General features: G+C 38.4%; 1 protein-coding gene across 14 annotated transcripts in view; it reads left to right on the forward strand.

Moving 5' to 3' along the window:
• NRXN1 (neurexin 1) overlaps positions 1 to 21131 on the forward strand; it is a 1474530-nt gene that overhangs the window by 1305865 nt on the left and 147534 nt on the right. For all 14 annotated transcript variants that reach the window (XM_056568026.1, XM_056568028.1, XM_056568034.1 and 11 more), the window contains one exon: positions 4571 to 4742. In XM_056568026.1, the coding sequence (XP_056424001.1) occupies positions 4571 to 4742 (172 nt within the window). The remainder of the gene's footprint in view (positions 1 to 4570; positions 4743 to 21131) is intronic.

Genomic DNA, 21131 nt, shown 5'->3' on the forward strand with positions numbered 1-21131 from the left:
TAGTCACGTTGCCTTAACGACAACGCACAGGGACGTTCATTAGCAACGTCCCTCTGAGTCGTCGTCAAGGCAACGCCTCTATTCCGGGCTCGAAGCACGGAGAAGAGGCCCTACGGGGAAGATGGACAGCCCGGAACGACTATCCCACCGGATGACCTCCCCACCGGACAGTCCTGCAGCACCGGACCAGCGCACCCTAACGTCCCGCCGAGCGGAGGTGAGTACAGAACTAAAGGGGGTGGGGGGTCTGGATGATGTTGAAGGCCGCAGTGGTCTTCAACCTGCGGACCTCCGGATATTTCAAAACTACAACTCCCAGCAAGCCCAGACAGCCGATGGCTGCCCGGGCTAGCTGGGAGTTGTAGTTTTGAAACATCTGGAGGTCCGTAGGTTGAAGACCACTGTATCAGACTTTGACAAGCGGTGATGATGATGAAGGGGGATGATGACGGGGGTGTGTGGGATGATGACATGTGATGATGATGACGGGGGATGATGAAGGGGGGGGGATGATGACATGTGGTGATGATGACAGGGGGATGATGAAGGGGGGGTGTGGGATGATGACAGGGGGATGATGAAGGGGGTGTGTGGGATGATGACATGTGGTGATGATGACAAGGGGATGATGAAGGGGGGTGTGGGATGATGACATGTGGTGATGATGACAAGGGGATGATGAAGGGGGTGTGTGGGATGATGACAGGGGGATGATGAAGGGGGGGTGTGGGATGATGACAGGGGGATGATGAAGAGGGGGTGTGGGATGATGACAAGGGGATGATGACAGGGTGATGATGATGACGGGGGTGTTAATGATGGGGGTCTGGATGATGACAGGGGGGGATGATGTATTTCCCACCCTAGGCTTATACTCGAGTCAATAACTTTTCCTGGGATTTTGGGTGAAATTAGGGGCCTCGGCTTATATTTGGGTCGGCTTATACTCGTGTATATACGGTACATTTTGAGATATATATATATATATATATATATATATATATATATATATGTATTATAAATAATAGAATACCTCTTTAATAGAGAAAGTACAAATTATACATTTGTTTCCCCATATCTTTGAATAAATAACTGTGTTTACTTTACTACTAATCTGTGAAAGACTAAGAAATAACCACATGCATAATAATCTGGGAGAGCGAATAATGTTTTTTCCCCATATTATCGCATTCGGTATACATGTACAGCTTGTTTTTTTTTCCAAGCTCATTTTCTATGTTGCCCTAGGGCTAAAAGCGGAAAAATTTTTGTGATGATCAACATTTATAATCGCGCTAGTTAAAGTACATCATTACATGTACATTGCCATTCTGACACGGGCGTACGTGTGCGCTAACCATGTCGTGAGTTGTTGGAACTATGTACCAGCATAGTTTTAAATTCCCTCATTTTTCTGCCGCTACAGAATTTCTATGCATAATGAAATAGGGGGAAAAAATGAAACTCAGTATGTGTTCTTCTCACATAAGATGGGATTAGGGTATTAGTGTAATGTTGCAGAGTTGATTCATGGGAGTGCGCGTGCTGAGTTTTGTATTTTATTGTGATTAACAAAAATTATAACCAAATGTATTGTGTGCTTTGGATCTTTTTTTTGTAATACTTATCTGTTGCATACTTAAATTTAAGAGCAAATCTGCTGACAGCTGTAATTCAGAGCACTTGGAATAATGTGCTATCATTGAGGACTTGCAGTAAATGAAAAATACTGTTCATTACTAAAGATATTCACCATGGCTCCATGATAAATGTATCGCCTATGGCAACTATTATGGTATCAATTACTTTGATCTCCTCTCATGCTACGGATGTACTCTGTATAGTTTATTAATTAGAATTTGAAGTGCTCAAAGCGCGTGCGCCCCGAATGCAAAACCTTCAATACAGCCATAGCCTACCATGGGCCATTTATAACAATGATGATATATTTTTATTTAAGTAGTGGTCTCGGTCTCCATTGAAGTTCACATTCGGAGTTAGGCCCCCGAAACGCGTAATTTGACCATTTTTTTTATTTGTTTTTATTACTTATGTAAATATGTTTTTTCACAAATGTATAGGGACTGCAATGTATAGAGATTATTATCATCATTATAATTAGTCATAATATTAATAAAAAACAATAATAACAATTATTATTATTATTTTTTTATTTTTTTTTGGGAGACATGAAATATCCTAATATTTTCAGTATTGGGTGGGTTCTGTTATGTTTATTTTGCTATATGCTAAAACATAGTCAATTACACTACAGTGGGGCTCAAAAGTTTGGGCACCACATGTAAAAATTTGTATTAATGTGCATAAAGAAGCCAAGGAAAGATGGAAAAATCTCCAAAAGGCATCAAATTACAGATTAGACATTCTTTTAATATGTCAACAAAAGTTAGATTTTATTTCCATCATTTACACTTTCAAAATAACAGAAAACAAAAAAATTGCGTCTGCAAAAGCTTGGCTAATATCTTGTACTGCCTCCTTTGGCAAGTATCACAGCTTGTAAATGCTTTTTGTAGCCATACAAGAGTCTTTCAATTCTTGTTTGTGGTATCTATGCCCATTCTTCCTTATAAAAGTTTTCCAGTTCTTTGAGATTTCTGGGCTGTCTGTCACGCACTGCTCTTTTAAGGTCTATCCATAGATTTTCAATTATGTTGAGGTCAGGAGATTGTCAAGGCCATGGCAAAACCTTCAGTTTACGCCTCTTGATGTAATCCCCCGTGGATTTCGAGGTGTGTTTAGGATAATTATCCATTTGTAGAAGCTATCCTCTCTTTAACTTCAGTTTTTTTCACAGATGGCATCAATTTAGCATCCAAAATTTGCTGAATTTTTATTTAATCCATTTTTCCTTCTACTGGTGAGATGTTCCCTGTGCCACTGGCTGCAATACAACCCCAAAGCATGATTGATCCACCCTCATGCGTAACAGTTGGACAGAGGGTCTTTTCATAAAATTCTGTTCCCCTTCTTCTCCAAATGTACCTTTGCTCATTCCAGCCAAAAAGTTAAATTTTAACCTCATCAGTCCACAGAACTTGTTTCCAAAATGCATCAGGCTTGTCTATATGTTCATTTGCAAAGTTCAAACGCTGATTTTTGTTGTGAGGACGTAGAAGAGGTTTTCTTCTGATGACTCTTCCATGAAGACCATATTTGTACAAGTATCTCTTTATAGTGGAATAGTGTACCACAACTCCTGCGTCTGCCAGATCTTTCTGGTGGGATTGTGCAGTCAAACGTGGGTTTTGAATTGTTTTTCTCACAATCCTGCGAGCTGTTCTGTCTGATATTTTTCTTGGTCTTCGAGATCTTGCTTTAACTTCCACTGTTCCTGATGACTGCCCTTTCTTAATTACATTCCGAACAGAGAATATTGACATCTGAAAACATTTTGCTATCTTCTTATAGCCTTCTCCAGCTTTGTGAGTGTCAATTATTTTCAGTTTCAGATTTCTAGACAACTGCTTAGAAGAACCCATGGTGCTTATTGTTGGGGCAAGGTCAGATGAGTCTGGGCATCTAAAACCTTTGAGATTGACATCACCAGGTCTTCCCAGATGACGATTGAGAACAATCCATGACGCTGGCAGATTTCAGCTTTGCAAAGGGGGCAGTGCATGCTATAAATTTTGCAGGGTGCCCAAACTTTTGCAGACGCCATTTTTTTGTTTTCTGTTATTTTGAAAGTGTAAATGATGGAAATAAAATCGAACTTTTGTTGACATATTACAAGAATGTCTAATATGTAATTTGATGCCTTTTGGAGATTTTTCCTTCCTTCCTTGGCTTTTTTATGCACATTAATACAAATTTTTACCTGTGGTGCCCAAACTTTTGATCCCCACTACATTGTGTATGGTAAAAAAGTGTATATTTAACTATCCATTATTTATAAATTTTATTATTATGTAAGTCTTTAGGAAACAGATTATGCTTTATGGCAAACAGTTGCATCCTATATTTGCATCCAGTAAAATATCAATTTTTTTCTATAAATCGTGTGCTTTAATGGACAGTAATGATGCAGTGTGAATGTGGTGTGAATGCACCCAGCCATCGAGTATAAAAAATAGGAAAACATTATTTCTTTTATAGTGGTTTCTCTATTGGATATTTGAGTAGCCATTCATTCTTTTATCCAGTTGGCAATTACTAAATACTAATATGATGGAAAAACCCATTCTCCCTGAGCTTCTATTGAATCGTTGTCATTCATTGGTTTGTGGCGTTTACATAAAGCATCAAAAATTGTAAATTTTTTAGTCACACATGGTTTCCTGTGTTTCACAAAGCAAGAAAAGAGAGTTTTGTTCACTTTTGTAAATTGCAGAGACAATGCAGAAAAATACTAATTCAATCCATCAGTAAGAGAACTGTAACCAATTCAGAATATCAATTATCTATGAACAAGATACCCCAGACTTATTGAAATGTCAGGAGATTTGCTCTGGAAAATAAAACTCTATGAGAAGAAAGACAGCTATATCCCATTGACATTCTTCATAAGACAAATTCTAATTAGTGCTTATTTTTTCTTTCTTTACAGCACCAAGGAAAAATTGGAGTCAAATTTAATGTTGGAACAGATGACATCTCAATTGAAGAAGTTAATGCAATTATTAATGATGGGAAGTACCACGTAGTACGATTTACAAGAAGTGGGGGTAATGCCACGTTACAGGTCGACAGCTTGCCTACAATAGAGCGTTTCCCAGCAGGTAAGGACACCTTATTAAACAAGTTGTATTTATATATATTATATTATATATATATATATATATATATATATACCCCAAATATGAATCATATTACTGAGAGTAAAAAATAATCATGAGTTTTGTATTATTAACTGTAGCAGAGAAACATAAGTGGTACTAAGAATGTATGACTCGCTGATAGGCTACGTTTTTTAATACTGCATTTCAAGTTTTTTATGGCCCATGGAAAGGATTTGACAAAAGGTATTCATATAGAAACCTAGCCAAGACATTTCAAAAACACAGAAAACTGTTTATTTTTGGAAATCACATTTCAAAAAGACAATTTTACAGTTTACCTATACTTACTATTAAATTGACCATAATGACTTAATTTATACAGGACTTATTGGTGTCTATTTGTAAGCAAATTCAGCATCGTAGTCATGATGTACAGAAACCATGACGCTAGTATGAACAGAGCCTAACCTTGGAGTTTTAGAGATAAAACCTTGGCTCTTGCATAATCTAGTCATACCAATCCTTTATTAAATACTCCATACTCCACTGTCCCACCAAAACACAAGGGTAGTAAGAAATGGTGGAGGCATTGCATAGCAGTTTTCAATGGTCAGCCCACCTTCTATCAGGTATGCATTGGTTCTATTGTCTCACATGTTGTACTTCAGTGCCTTTAGTGAGCTTTAATGAACATGGGGGAGAGGGTCATGATTTATAAAACCCGGTTTAAAGGTAAGCATACACTTTCAATAATTATTTGCTGAATGTTTGTTTTGCTTACAGTTATCTCTGCCAACTTCCCCAGATACATGAAAGACACATAAATGGTCGATATGGCCGAATGTTCATGTGTTGTCTACTGGAGGGGTAAGCCACAACCAGCCAGCTCTGGTGCTAGCTTATCTCTCAATGAACAAAATGATCAGGCAAAAAATAAAAAAAATAAAAAAAACACAGTACCCCCAATCCTACTCTCCACCAACAGATGTCAGTGGACATTCAGAAGGCCACATACACCTTAAAAAGTTGTCCGAACCCGTTGGTGGCAGTGGATTTAGCTGACTGTAGTATAAGGTGTATGAAAATATTTAGCTAGACATGCCCTAAATATATTATAAATCAATTTAAAAATTGTATAGACCATCCTATCCTAAGTAAGTAATGTATTGTGAAGGCTGAACACGAAGGGAAAATTCACAAGATATAATATGTGAGCAGTGAAAGAAGTATGCCCAAAAAATACTGTTCAGAAATTTGTACCCAAGATGTAGTCAAATTGTATATGCAGGCCATTTCATATTTCGATCTGAATGTTACATATACCCAGCTAAGAATTTCTCACTGTTATGTTATTGTATTGAATATTATATTATGTACTCATTTTTTCTTGTCAATGACTGAACATATTACATACAGCTGTGGATGTGTGGCCATGTCTGTTTCTCTATTTTTGAGTTACTATATATAGAAAAAATGTGGTAGCATCTGTGTCGAAGATTTCACATACATAAAACTCTTCCAACCAGTTCTCATTTACCACAGAAGGAGTTTGGGTGCTATTATGCCTTCAAGCTACTAAGCTTTTTCTCCTAATTTTTTCGGTGCTGTTGTGATATCTCAAGCATGCTGTCGATCAGCCTAGGGCTGCCATCCTTCTTACTCAATCTTTTCCGTCCTAGCTTAATGTTTTATGCAAATGTAGCTTAGGACAATGTATATCAGGTTTTGCTTAATTTATAGAAATATAAAAAATAAACTTCTAGGAACTTTGCAAAAGTTTGAACCTTAATTAAAATCTGAAAGTTAGAAAAGTCATTTTTAATTTATTATTTTTACTAAACTTATTTATACAATTTTAACCTTTTTGATATACCTATATTTTTTCAGAATATAATTACATCGTCAAGGTAAATAACTCTTACGATAGAGATGAGATTGACATTTTTTTATAATTGAATTTCAAATGTATACTGACATGATAGCAAAAACCTCACATCACAACCACATTTAGGGTAGGGTCCCACGTAATGTATATGCTGCGTATTTTGATGTGTATTTGCTCCTGCATATTTTTCCTGCTTACTGAAGGAAATGGGCAGCAAAATCAGCTGCAGAAAATATGCAACATATATGCTTTGTGGGACCCTACCCTCAGACACATATAGCATATACACAGTCTGACAGAGTATGTTTGTTTCCCGCGCTTTTTTGTTTTTATGATTTCCTAAAAGGTCCACCTAATGGGTTCAATGCTGATGAGCCAATTTTGGTGCTGGTCTACCCAATATTAAAATTGGTGTAGCAACCTTGTAGAAGAAAGAATTCATGTAATGAGACTGAAACATTAGGCATGTATGAGCACCAGTGCTGGACAGATTAGGTGGATCTAAATAACACCAGGGAGCACCATATGTAACAGCAATAGGTATATAACATTATATATTTTTCATGTTATTCTAATTAAAATATTGTATTATTTTATTTGATATAATGGAACAACTTATTTCTTTATTGTAGGATAATCTTTTTCAAACAAAATAATAAAGTATGACTGCTCTAAGGGTACGTTCACACGTGTGTATTTTCTGCAGGCGATTTTGCTACACATTGAAGTCAATGGGCAGCAAAATCTGCAGCAGCATATCTGCAGCAAAAATATGCACGTGTGAACATACCCCAAGGCAAATTAATTCAACCCAGTATCGAATTACAAAAGAGACTAAAAAAAAGAAAAGCTGCATTTATATTGCAAATATATTAGTGTGTTGCTGGTATATGTGCAGGAAATCGCCCAAACATATTCACTAGTTTTATTGGGGTCATTAAAAAAAAAGGGGCCATTGTCAGTACACTGTGGTATGTATCCTTTTCTATAGATATCTGATGTATATCAGCAATTACTGGTATAATAATTTTTGAACCTTGAGGAAAACACAATAAAATTGCATGGAAACATGTCATGCCCCACTGAGAATTCTTGGAAAAAGTATATGCAAAGAAGCTTGCATCACATTTTGGAGGTAACTTTCCCTTCAAGCCAATGATTGTGCTCCCTTGAGAAGCCTCAGAACATGACTGGGGATTTCAGCCAAGCCATAAAACCTCCCCAGAAGGAAATGCCTTCTGTGAGCTATATGTCAAATACTGGTGGTTGATTAAGACAATCCATCTTCTGGGGGAGTTTTTTCCTTGGCTTTTTAAATCTCCAGTCATGTTCTGAAGCTTCTTAAAGGACCACAATGGCTTGAATAGAAAGTTATCAAGACAGTAACTTTGCATATCCTTCTTTCCTGAATCCAGTCTAAAAATGTACTATTCTGAACTCACAGACATATTCCTCTGTTAACAAACCCTATTTTCTGTAGATTTCTTTAGCAAAACAAATTTACTAGATAAACAAGTTGCTACTCACTTAGAAGATAAGAACACATTAATTTAGACCTGAATACTTCAACATTTGAGGTATCCATGGTAACCACCATTGGTACAAAATTAATCTACATCTTAGGCCACCAGCAAATCCCTGAAGTCTAAAACCAAAATGCTAAATAATTCATGTCAATAAATGACATACAGTGTGTGTAGGGATCTATCAAACGTCTGAGCCATCACAAATCCGAATCATTAATTTTAAGCACTGTACGTATTAACACAGCATGGCTCGCCACAAATTGTTTTTGCTTCTCCCTGAGAACTTTTAGAATGAAAATTTTATAGAAATGACACATATTGTAAGTGTGTAATAGCATTTAATCCCGTACACTTATGCCAATGTTCTGCATCTGCTATGGCGTGTGGGCCCAGCACGCTGTAAAGGAATCATAAGCTTTTTTCCTTCGGTGGCTGCATCTTACAACTAAGTAAAAGTTAAAAAAATTATTTCCTCCTACGGTCACTTTTCAACTAACCTGTCTTTTTCTAATTTGCCAAAAATGATTTGTTTCTGGAGCTTTGTAAGTTACATAAAAATATTCAAAGAGGAAAGAGTTGTTAAACTTTTACTTTATAATAATACATCAACAAAAAGATGAATGTAGTCAACTACACTATTGTATACACAAAAGTAAAAAAAAATAGGTTACAGATGCATTTGTATATTGTAAGTCAATGCAGCATCATTCATTTTAAGAATCTGTGCTTCTTTTGTACTTTTTCATAAAATATATATTTACGGAATCAAAAATGCAGTGTGAAGCCCCTAGGAATATAGTGAACACCTCTTTTACTATTATATTTTATTATATTATTTAGTGTTGGTTTTACTCCAGGTGATCACATAATACATGAAACGTGTTGCTGTGTTCAACATCACTATGAACCTCAAGGGCTAGGTGTAAAATCCATGTTTATTTCTTATCAGATACATTGTTCTTGCCATTACTATCTTATAGTTTTGAGAAGCTTTGTTTTAAGTCCTAAATGTTTTTCTAGCTAAACTCATCTGATACTCAAAGCCTTTTGACTGAAAACGTTTGCATAAACTTGTATTAGCCTACATTGGACTTAACTATGTGTATAGTGCCTTATAGAATGGAACGCCATCTGATCTGCCCCATAATTCAATGATGATAGCTTTTAGAATCTTGACTATTTCTATCTGAAGTAGGTCTCATTCCCCAACATTTTAGTTGACAAATATAGGTGGTAGTAAAAATGTTTGGCTTAATCCAACATTCCTGGAGTTGGAAGTATAAATTGAGCATGGCTGCATGTTCTCAAAAACCTTGTTGCAGGAGTTAAGTTGAATTTTTCTCCTTGATATAGAAATATATTTGTATCCCCCAATAAATAATAGGATGCCATCAGCAAAGGGACAAACTTTCTCTTTCAGTTTTCCAAAATTTTTATTACCTGAAATCCTTTTAACATGAAATCCTTCACTGGAAAGGGGTATTCCAGTTTAGGAAAATCCATCCCCTATCTACAGGATAGGTATACATGTCTGATCGCGGGGCATCCGACCACAGGGACCCTTGAAATCTCCAGCAGGGTGCTCAGGCTCTCCTCGTGCATGGAGTGGGGGTCAACATTCCCCTTACATGTATGTCTATGGGAGAGCCAGAGACACACGAGTACAACGCTCGAATATCTCCAACTCCCCCATAGAGATGCACAAAGAGGGCATGTCCACCCCAACTTTGTGCCTGAGGAGAGCCGAAGCACACTGCAGAAGATCACCGAGGGTCCCAGTGGTTGGACCCCCTGCAATCAGACACTTATCCCATATCCTGTTGATAGGGGATAGATGATTTTCCTAAACCGGAATACCTTTTTATTAACTAAAGCAAGGGATGTCATAGGTAATAAGAATTTTGGAAAACTGAAAGAGACAATGGGCCTCATTTACTAATCTGTAACCGACCAGTTTTTTTCTAGTTATTTTGGCGCAGAGTGTCTGCGACATGTCTGCAACAGTCTGCACCTGGAAAATCTGACAAAGCCGACATTGCACTGTGAAATGCCAAAAAAGGGGCATGGTTTGTCGCAATGGGAGCGTGGCCGATCTAAAAGGGGGTGTGGTTTCACAACTCGAGCGATTTACAATTGAATTCACAGAAAATCCTGTGGATAAATGACTGGACATTGCCACCGAGAAAAAGCTGGTCAGAAAATTTTCCCGACTTTTCCCAATATTAAATAGAGTGGAATCCTGCAAGTCTGAAACAACATTTCCCACTAGTAAAAACCTGACACTCTTAGTAAATGAGGCCCAATATGTCCTTTTGTGGCTGTCATCCTATTGACATCCTATTGTTGATAGGGAATAGATTTTCTTAAACTGGAGTATCCCTTTAACTCTGTCAGAGTTTCAACTTTCAATGCAAATAAAAATGTGTGTGCTTAAATCTTTTAACTTTTTGCACCAGCCTGGGACATTAATGTTAGTACAGCTCCTTTATTTATCCATCTACATATAGTACTGTGCATGAACAAATTCTATGCTTGATTTGAAGTCTGGAAAGGATACCAGACACCGTATTTGATCATACAAGCGAATTAGACAAGATTCATCCATTTAGCCTATGAAATGACTACCTTTCACGATACGACTCCCGAATTAGTGAGGCTACACAGCTGAGCCAATGGGACTCTTTAAGCCAACCCTACAATATTGTTTCTTGTTTCATTTACAATTAGCTCTAAAGCCATTCTAAATATCTCTCACAATGCATTAAATCATTTAATACCAAAAGCAATCCCATTAGCACACAAGAGGTGAACCCAAACACTGATAAAATGCTGTCAATTCTCACGGTTCCCGCCTTGCTGTCATGGCATACTAATGAGAGTCATTCGTATGGCAGATTAAGGGTCGTTTTTTAGGGCTTTCGAATTGTTTGTTTTCAACTTGGGATCTCGGAAACATCAAAAAGAATTAGATTTATTAAAGACGGGTGATATTAAAGGAGGCAAAGTGACACAGGAAATCATCCAGTATTGTTTTAATTGAATATGTTCCCACCAGAGATTCTTAGTTAGCAATCCTGCTTTTTATAGTTCTCCCGACGTAGACTGACAAAGCAGAGGTGTCACATGTGTTTAGCAAATATTGCAAGCAAGTAGCAGTATAACGTTTCATGCGTATTGTCTGCTTTTTCTGTCGTCGGTGTTGTGATTTTTTAACATGCTGCATAGATCCTACAATGTTTCCCAACCAGTGTGCCTCCAGCTGATACAAAACTATAACCCCTAGCATACCTGGACAGCCAACGGCTGTTGTAATTTTGCATGAGCTGGAGGCCTACTGGTTGGCTCATACTGTTCTACAATGAGAGTTGTAGTTGTTGCAAAAGCTGGAGGCATACTGGTTGAGAAACCTGGAGCAAGACAGAAGAAAAAAAAGCTAAACAATGGTTCCTCTGTTTACACTAATATGGCCATAATAATCCGATCAAAGGCAAAGGCTTCCCTGGCATGCTGGGAGTTGTAGTTTTGCATCAGCTGGAAACACACTGGTTGGGAAACTCTGAGCAAGCCAGAAGAGAAGAAAGCTAAATTTTAGTTTGGGACTAGCTGGTGCTGGAGGTATACTGGTTGGGATACACTGCTAATAACAGTCATATAATAATCTTGGAGGTCCACCTTCGGTAGATGGCCCCCACAGAACCTGTTCTGTTGGACAGGGTTGCTACCTGTCTGTAAGTTCACAGTCAACAGGTGTTGCTCTCATCCATTGAGTCAAACAGATAAACCCTTTCAGTGATTTTGTTGCCCTGCACTTTTGGCCAAACATCCATAGACCAGTTTGAGGTGGAGACCAGTTGCTACCAGTGACTCAGAGTGAGAGGGACTGTAGACATAAGGGGAAACTCAACTGATGAAAAGTAAAAAGAGGAGGAAAGCAGAGAGGAGAACAGATAAAGGGATGGTGGGGACCAAAGGGGACAAGGGACATGTGGGGACCAACACGTTAGCCATTACTGATCTGATGTAATGTCTATGTGGGCAGAAGGATGTGCATTCTGTAACGTATTGCTCCCCTGAAGTTTCCTTTAGCTTACAGGTTGCTAGGAATTGTATAGCCTGCAAGTTTATCTATATGATGAGCGACAAGAGGGTAGTTATACCAGCTGCAACTGCACAGACTCCTTTAGGGGATGGGAATTATGAGCGGACAGAGATGGATTATCTGTAAGGTTCAGTGGAAACATAATTTAATATTGATTTAACATGTACTATAGTTTTCTATTATAAGATGTATGAGTAGATAGTTTAAATTTATAGTGAAAGTAATAAAGTGTATTAGAGGGTTATACCATTTAGATACCATGTTGCTTCCAGTGGATACATCTTGTTACAGTTTTTAGTAAATTAACAGTTTAGTGGAATCATAAATAAAACTTGTTTGCACAGAGTTTTGTATAAGGCTTTCTGCAGTTACTGCTTTAATGCATTATGATGTTTTGATTTTGATGATGTCAAGTATTGTATAGTTCTTCAAGAGTAGCTAAGTAGATTCAAATATAATTTGATGAGCAGTGAAGACCTAAACTAGCTCCAAATGACTGTCTTTATCTACTTGGATGATCCACCCTAAACAGGAGCCTTCAACTGAGTGATGGTCCATACACTTAACTAAGTGCACTGGCATCAAGGATAGTCAGGCAAGCCATGTCAGCAACACATAGGTACTAAATCAGCAGACAAGGGGTTAACCAGTGACAAGCCAGAAAGGCAAAAACCAAGACAGCAGTGTAGTACAAAACAGATCCAGAATCAGAGTCAGATTAAGCAAGGGTCAAACGAACATAGTAACATGGAACAGAATCAGCAGGCAAAGGCAAGGTCAGGTTACAGAGTTAACAGGCACAGGAACGTTGAAAACGTTCATGGACGTGGAAACCTGTATTTTATTTACAAAACTCTGACTATTCTGGACTAGGGAGTCCAGTGAGTGGTCCTAATCAGTGAGTCAAAAGAAATGATGGATAGCATTCACTGCGTCATCTTTATTCTAAAATTATCTTAAAGTGATACAGTGCACATCGCAACTTCCTTAATGCAGCAGATCCGGACATTGGAAGTAGAGCAGCCTGATTGCTACAGGGAAGATTTATATGGGGTAGATTGTTAGAAGAGCCAGACAGGTCAATTTCTCCTTGGACTGGGCCTTATCATTTACTGACTGCTGTCTAAGTATGCATGCTCAGAAAGAGAAGGCTCTGTCAATCATTGAAGAAGACTGCCCACTGGACTCTTAAACCTTGAAAGGGCAGGAATTTCAAACTACCATTTACAAGTTATACAGGCTATTCCCACACAACTATACCACAATCTACTTAGCTCCTCCTGCTCTATAACATAATCCTAGCAAATTGAACATTTTCAAGTTGCCAGAACCCCCTTTAGGTTTAGGCACTATGTAAAGAAAACAAAAACTATACGTAAAAATACAACCCCCAGCTAATTATTTTGTTTTTGTTTTGCAATTTTTTTTTATTGGATGATAATAATTGGTTAGACAATGAGATAACAGCAGAGTTCTCCTCCTGCTTTGCTGAGGTTAACAGCTTCTTTAGTTTTGCATGAATTTCCCTTCATCCTCCATTTAATGATGATGAATATTTGTGATTTAAGTAATGCGGCACCATCTTCCACACCATTTGTTCTGATGAATACACATCATGGGAAAACCTACAGTATGTCATTATAATTGCTTCTATTAGATGTCACCATGTAGTGTACAATCAGCAGTTTTGTTGTAGACCATTACTCCTTATCTGTTGTCTCTAAGTAACATCTGCCTAAATTACAGATCGCCGTGTTTGGAGTCTGTTTTATTTATTAACACCAGAAACTTGAAAACAGAGAGAAACTATATCATACAATATAGCTCGGCTGGGGAAGAATTCCTGGAATTTATAAAATTCTAGTGCCATATACATTGTGGATTGGTCTGCCCTTCCAGATCAATGCTAGCTATTTACTGTTAACACTCCAAAAAAATATTGCCCCAGCAACACTTAATTCTTAGCTTACTCACAATAGACCACAGCTAGCCAGCAATACATAAAAAAGGTCTCCTGGACCATCTGAAGGAGGCGTGCATTACATAAAAGTGACAGATAGCTTGGCAAACAAATCGAATATAGTTGACAGATGAAGCACTCACCCCGGTAGTCTTTAACAACTTCAATTTCTTAATAGAAAGCAAAGACATACAGGAGATGTGTAAGAGAGCAGGTACACAGGTGAGGTGGGGGATGAACAGAGGTGGGCTACAATTGTTTCACGCCGGGATGGCGGAAAATCAATATCACTAGAGGTCTATAATATTGGTGGATAAAATGGCAACAACCTAACTGCTTTTGGTCAAGTTTATGGTAATATGCTTGTGGTCTAGGATATTGAAGGAGACGGATGAAAGTTTCATGCATCCTGCATCTTTTTTCTAGGAATATGCATTATTAAAGGGGTACTCCACCCCTAGACATGAATGGGGGGGGGGGGGGCGGACATCACAACCACAGTCGCCCAAAGCAGGCATTCTGTACATAAATGTTCAGAATGCCGGGTTTCCGGGCCGGAGATCGCTGCTGGTCCCAGTGGCCGGACCCCCCCATGATCACTCATCTTATCCCCTATCATTTGGATAGGGGATAAGATGTCTAGGGTTGTACTACCTTTTTTAATATGAATGGCAGCACCTTAGTCAATTTGATAATCCATATACAGTATATGCTGTAGTTAGTGAAGATCTTATACAGATGTGTTACCCCTTATTGTTGTTAAGTGCCGTCAAGTCATTGTGGACTTATGATAACCCATTATATAACTTCCCTGTAGCTTGTTCTGTCTGAAGAAAGATGACTGAGTGTTAATTGCTTTATGTCTGTTGAGGTTATTATGGTATCAAGGCCACACATGGAAGGTCTACCTTTCCTTATGTTTTTCTCAGCATAATCTCTTTCTCCTACAAGTAGTGAAGTCATTGTTTGGTGATCTGAGCCTCCAAGGATCAAGGTTCTTAAAGGGAAACTGACAGTGGTTCGCCCGCACAAAACACAATACATGGGGTTATAGTGTGGGTATTGTGTTTAGTGTGGGCGAACCAAATGTAAGTACCGACTGTCAGTATTAGAATGAGATATCACTTATCCAGATCTGTTGTCTTGTTCTTGAGATAATGGTTGTTTTAGCCTCCATTGCTACTAGCCAGATTTGCCCAACAGAAGCGGGACCCAGCGCCATTGCAAACCAGTTTACCCGCATGATTATCCTATTTTTTGGATTTAGTGCAAGTGAATCTATTATCAGCCTTATGCAGCCTTTGGCTGTCAGGGCATGCTGAGAGTCATAGTTTTGCAACACTATTTAGGAAACACTGGTCTAAACTGTGTATGGGGAGCAGTGCCTCACTGGCCGCAGGTCCACCAACCAGAAAATCAACTGCATAATACCAAAACTAATGACGGATTCTATTTTAGCAAGCAAGAAGGGGACTAGCACATGCATATTACAGGTGCACATCAACAATTCTTTATTTATAAAAAAAAACACAATACTATACACCCACAAGTGTGAGTCAGCAATACGAAACTATACGAAGAATACTGGACAAACACTTAAAACCACTTGAAAAAAACATATAAAAGTATGTATGTGATTAAAATATGGATCCATTAATTGAATTGTGTTTTTTTATGTGGTTTTAAGTGCTTGTCCAGTATTCTTTGTATAGTGTTGTATTGCTGACTAATGTTGGTGGGTGTATAGTATTGTGTTATTTATAATGCATAAAGCATTGTTGATCTGCAACTTTAATATTTGTGTGCTGGTCCTTTTCTTGATTGTTATCATTTACGTGTATTCGTTTGCACTAAATATACTGTATTTTTTTGTAGCGGCACCCATTTGTTTTTCTGTAACATTCCCTCTAAGGACAACACATAGAGACATCAAACCTAAACATCTCAAAGTTATTTTTGAAATCTGGTTACCATGAGCAACAGATTTCAGGATATGACATGCCAAAAAAGCCGGGGTCCTAGGTTCAAATCCCATCAAGCAGATGATTCCTCCAAAAGGATGATGGGATTATAACGTGCACCAAAAGAGCTTCCACCTTTGGGATCCTAAATTCAAACCCCATTAAAGGAGTACTGCAGTGTAAGTCAATTATCAACTATCTGCAGGGTAGGGGATAAGTATCTGATTGCAGGGGGTCTGACCGCCAGGACCCCCGCGATCTCCCATACAGGGACCCGGCATTGCTGCGGCTGTGTGTGGCTAATGCGCATGTGGTCGACCTTGCTGAGGTTGATGACCCCCCATGAAGCTCTATGGGAGAGGTACATGGAGTGGGTGTGTCGGATGCGGCCAACAAGCTTTCTGCACAGAAGAGCTGCAGCAGAACTGGGGGCCCCATACAGGAGATCAAGGGGGTCCCAGCATTCGGACCCCTGCAATTATACACTTATCCCCTCTCCGGAAGGATGATGGGATTACAATCTAACTTCCGTGGAAGCTCTTTTGGTGCCTGTTGTAATCCCATCATCCATTCGTAGGAATTGTCTGCTTAATCGTATTACTACTGAATGGGAAGGCTGCAGAGAAATGCGACAATACACAGGCGAATGTCAAAGTTGTGCTTTGCCTGCACAACCACCAAGAGTAGTCGCTTATTCACTTGGAGCGTTTACTTGTAATCCCAGTAATAAACTATGGAGCGCTTTTTGCTTTTGTTTCAAATCCTATCAAGAACAACATTTGCTAGGAGTTTGTATGTTCTTTCTGTGTATATGTAGATTTTCCTGGGTACTTATGGGTACATACTGGTGGGTAAATAAAGATTGTGAGCCAGGGACTGAGGAATTTTGAGGAATATGGTTCATGATTTTATTGGAATCACTCATAGTAACATCATTTGTAAGGTTGAAAAAAAGACAAGAGTCTATCGAGTTTAACCTAAAACCTTACTGTGTTGATCCAGAGGAAGATACCCCCCCCCCCATGAGGCTGATGCTTATTGCTACATGACAGAGGAAAAACTCCTTCCTGACTCATATATGTCATAACAATAAATCCCTGGATCAACTTTCTATTCCTATCCCCATAAATCTAGTATCCATAACTTAACTTTTATCATGTAAGGCTTTTTTGGGAAAGGGAACAGCACAGACTGATGCCCATTAGATGTTCTCACACGAAGAAGTGACTGTCCTGATTTCTGTAGCATTTGTGGCTTGTGTATTGATGTGGAATGAGAAATTTCAAGATGTGCAGAAAATGGGAACACATAAGAGCAAGTCAGATAGTTGAAGGGTCAAAGGAGTCTGAAACGGGACATTTGAAATAAAGTAGATTCCCGTCAAGGTAGCTCCGACATCTGACTTCAAGAGTCTTTTCAGGTAAAGTCATGTTAGCAAGGGGTTGGTTTGGTGTCAGGCTAAGCAATGAAAAATATGGATTTTTGCTCAATGCTCAATTGTATTGATAAAGCTCCATCTTGGCAGAATGCACATCAAATTAGTGTTGTTTGTTTTACAAAATGCTATTGATTTTCAGATCTTACAACATGTCATTTGCAACTGTGAATTGTTTACTTTTGTCTCATTCCTAATCGTCTTACTCAATACTTTGTGATGCATTAAAACGGCTTAAATAGATTACCACATGCCAGGGACTTTTTTATAGATTTTTTTTGCAACCAGGATATTTATGTGCTGTGCATTCTACACAATAGTATAATAGAGTTTATAACTGGGGATACGTCATACCTTGATTTCAGCCATCTGTTTAACTCACAGGGATAAAATACAAGATAATGGAAATGATTACTGTACAGTATCCATTGTAGATTAATATTATCGTTAGGGTATATTCACACTTACAGTATCCTGTGCATATTTGATGCACAGGATTTACAGCTGTGTTCAGTAATTTAGTTGACATTGAAATCTGCAGCTTCAAATCCTGCGCATGAAATAGATGCAATAGATGTGTGAATACACCCTTAATCAGCATTTTCAAGATCCAGCTGATTAACTATTACATACAGTGTGCCACCTGCTTACACTGTATTGGCACATACAAAGTGTATATAAGTTTATAATTGAATCTTTGCGATGTTGCCTTATTAGAGGATATATTGGGGGTCTCAAGTGGTCCATAAAGTATATGGAGAGCCACTCATCAGCATGACTGTCATGTATTACTGCCTAATATCTCACCAGTGATATCTCCCAGTAGACAATTTTGGGGCATCTTTGATGTTTTATTAGTGGTCTGGGATTGATACCTTGTAATAATAGTCATTTATGTGAACTCTAGTTGACAAGAATATTTTTTCCAAACCATAGGTGTATATTATCCTTGGAATGGGAATAAACAAAATGAGATTTGATTCTAACAACCAACCCTACTCAGTGCAGAGCTTGATATCATATTAATGATAACCCTGCTGACTTACCAGGAGGTGGAATGGCGAGGCCAGTCAGTTGTGGCACTGACGATCACATTCCTAAGGTTGAGATATTTTAACCATCAGCTACACTGCTGCCCTGCCCATAATTGAGGTTTTCCCCATCACAAGTCCTGATCTTGTTTTGTGTTTCCATATCTTTGTTGCCCGACCTTGGCTTTGAAACCTTACTATTCTTCTCAATCTGTCCTGCGCTGCCATCCTTGTACTGCACTGCCATCTAGATTTTACCCATTGCTTGTTTTACTGACTATGCTTCTGGTTTGTGTTTCTGTACTGCTATTGCCCATTCGGTGTTGACCTGTTTTTTTTTCCTGAAAATTGTTGCTACACTGACGCACCTGCACAAATGTCAGTGTAGGGACCATCGCCCAGTTTGAGGCCGCCAGTTAGGGCAGATTATCTAAGTTGGTAGGTAATGTACTGGGGAGTAGCTATAGTCTGCACTTTTCCCTACCCCTGAACTTCACAGATTTAGGGTAAAAAATCTGTGCTGATTCAACTGTCAACAATTCTAAAACTTTGACATGAGAGTATTTTGCCAGTGTTTGGCTTCAGTTTTTGTAATCCAGTATTTATCTCATTACAGTCATCACATGTGGATGATAACATTCCTCCATGCAGTGACCACTGGCTTCACAACGTTTCTATAAAAAAAAACTTCCACATGTATGGCCATTGGTTACCACATGCTAGCTTGTTATCGCCCACAGTGATGATCGCAGTGCACTACTTTAGAGATAAGAGGGAAGTGAAAATATTACTTTCGGATAACTTCTTTAATGTTTCCACAATCACAATTTATATATATTGTTAGAGAATAGTCAGTGCTACAATCAGGAAACATGTTTTTGCAAAAAATTAAAGAAAGATAAATCTATTATCAATAACAAAAATGATAATCAATCCAAATATGGTGCAAGGAAAGGGCATTCACCATGGCAATGATGTGTTGTGAATGTGCCAAGGTTCATGCAACACTTGACAATAATGTTTCCTTGCTCAATATGTAATCAGCACCAGCCATGGTGAAAGGTCAGGCAATGTCATTGACTTTTCATGTGGACGGCTTGAAATAGTGCTGCAATCCTAAAGCACCCATCTGTTGTCATTTCCCTGAGCATCTGTTTCTGTTATTTAGAGTATCTGCATACCTTGCCAAAAGCATTCAAAGAAAGTATGTGCAAGTTAAAGCAGCGCCATTGCAGGGAGATTACTGTTCTTACAGTAAAATATCTCTAAGGCAAGAATACACAAATTGAAATGCCACTTCCTGGCTTAGCAGAAAAGTCCTACGATTCCCTTGGCTGTAGGCTACTGCTGGCATTGCTCTTTTGACACAGAGCAGATTTTCTTTATCTCTGAAATGCCATTATTTATTACTACATGTGCCTATGGTGTTTTGTTTGCAAGACCTCTTCCAGACAGCGACCTCCCCTTTGTTTTTCCTGTTATAACTAACCACGCATTACGTTCTAGAATGTGACCTGACACAGATGTGAAAATAGCTGAATTGTTTTTCAGCCGGGATAATACGTTTCAAGCTACTGTGTATGTTTAAAAATATTGGAGAGCGAATAATAGCCATCTAAATGGTTTCCAAAATGCTCAATAAAAGGCAAATTCATCTAATAATGTAGAAGAAAATTTAATCACAGGTGTTTCTCTCTTTTAAGAAGGGAAGAAATGCAACTATTCTAAACTTTGGTATTTGGTGTCTACAAAAGTCAGAAATAAAACCATCCAACCAATGGTGTTTCCTCTAATATTTGTATGCTAGAAAGAATTAAACTGTCACTCTGATCACCCTGCTTAACGTCACTAAGATGTGGAGTTGCAGAATATGAACATGCTAATTGAGGGGGCTACTGATTAAGGAGACAGAGAGAAGCAGGGGTGGTCATTCGGCGGGGAGTGCGCGCAATACCTGAATTCAGAAAGGGAACTTCGCCGGCAAATATCTCAGGAACCACAACACCTATTAAAGTAACTGACCCCTCTTTGGACTTCTGGTCACCCACACTATAAACCAGTGTTTTGGGTTTATTATGTGTGATCAGGGTGACAGTTTTCCTTTGACATAACATTTCCACAAGTATTACAAAAATCTCGGAATTATTGGAATTTTACAACATTCATTTGTAACAAAATCACGGTTCTTCTGCGCTAACTTAAAATGAGGATAACTGAGAATCAGGCCAATTATTACTAATGTCTTAGTTCAACTTTGAAAAAAATGTTGACATGTTGAGACCAAGGAATAAAAATGTGGCTCACTAAGCAAAGCTTAATTTTGTCTTGTGACACCTTGAAATTTGAATTGTTTGTTCATTGGCTTAATTCAACCATTCACCAAATAATCTTTAGGGTACATTCCCACATGGCGTATTTGCTGCGTATTTGCTGCTGCGTATTTTATTTTTCTCTGTTGAAGTCAATGGGTAGGAAAATACGCAGCACCAAAT

This window comes from Hyla sarda, chromosome 3 (assembly GCF_029499605.1).
Source record: "Hyla sarda isolate aHylSar1 chromosome 3, aHylSar1.hap1, whole genome shotgun sequence".
Classification (NCBI taxonomy): Eukaryota; Metazoa; Chordata; class Amphibia; order Anura; family Hylidae; genus Hyla; species Hyla sarda.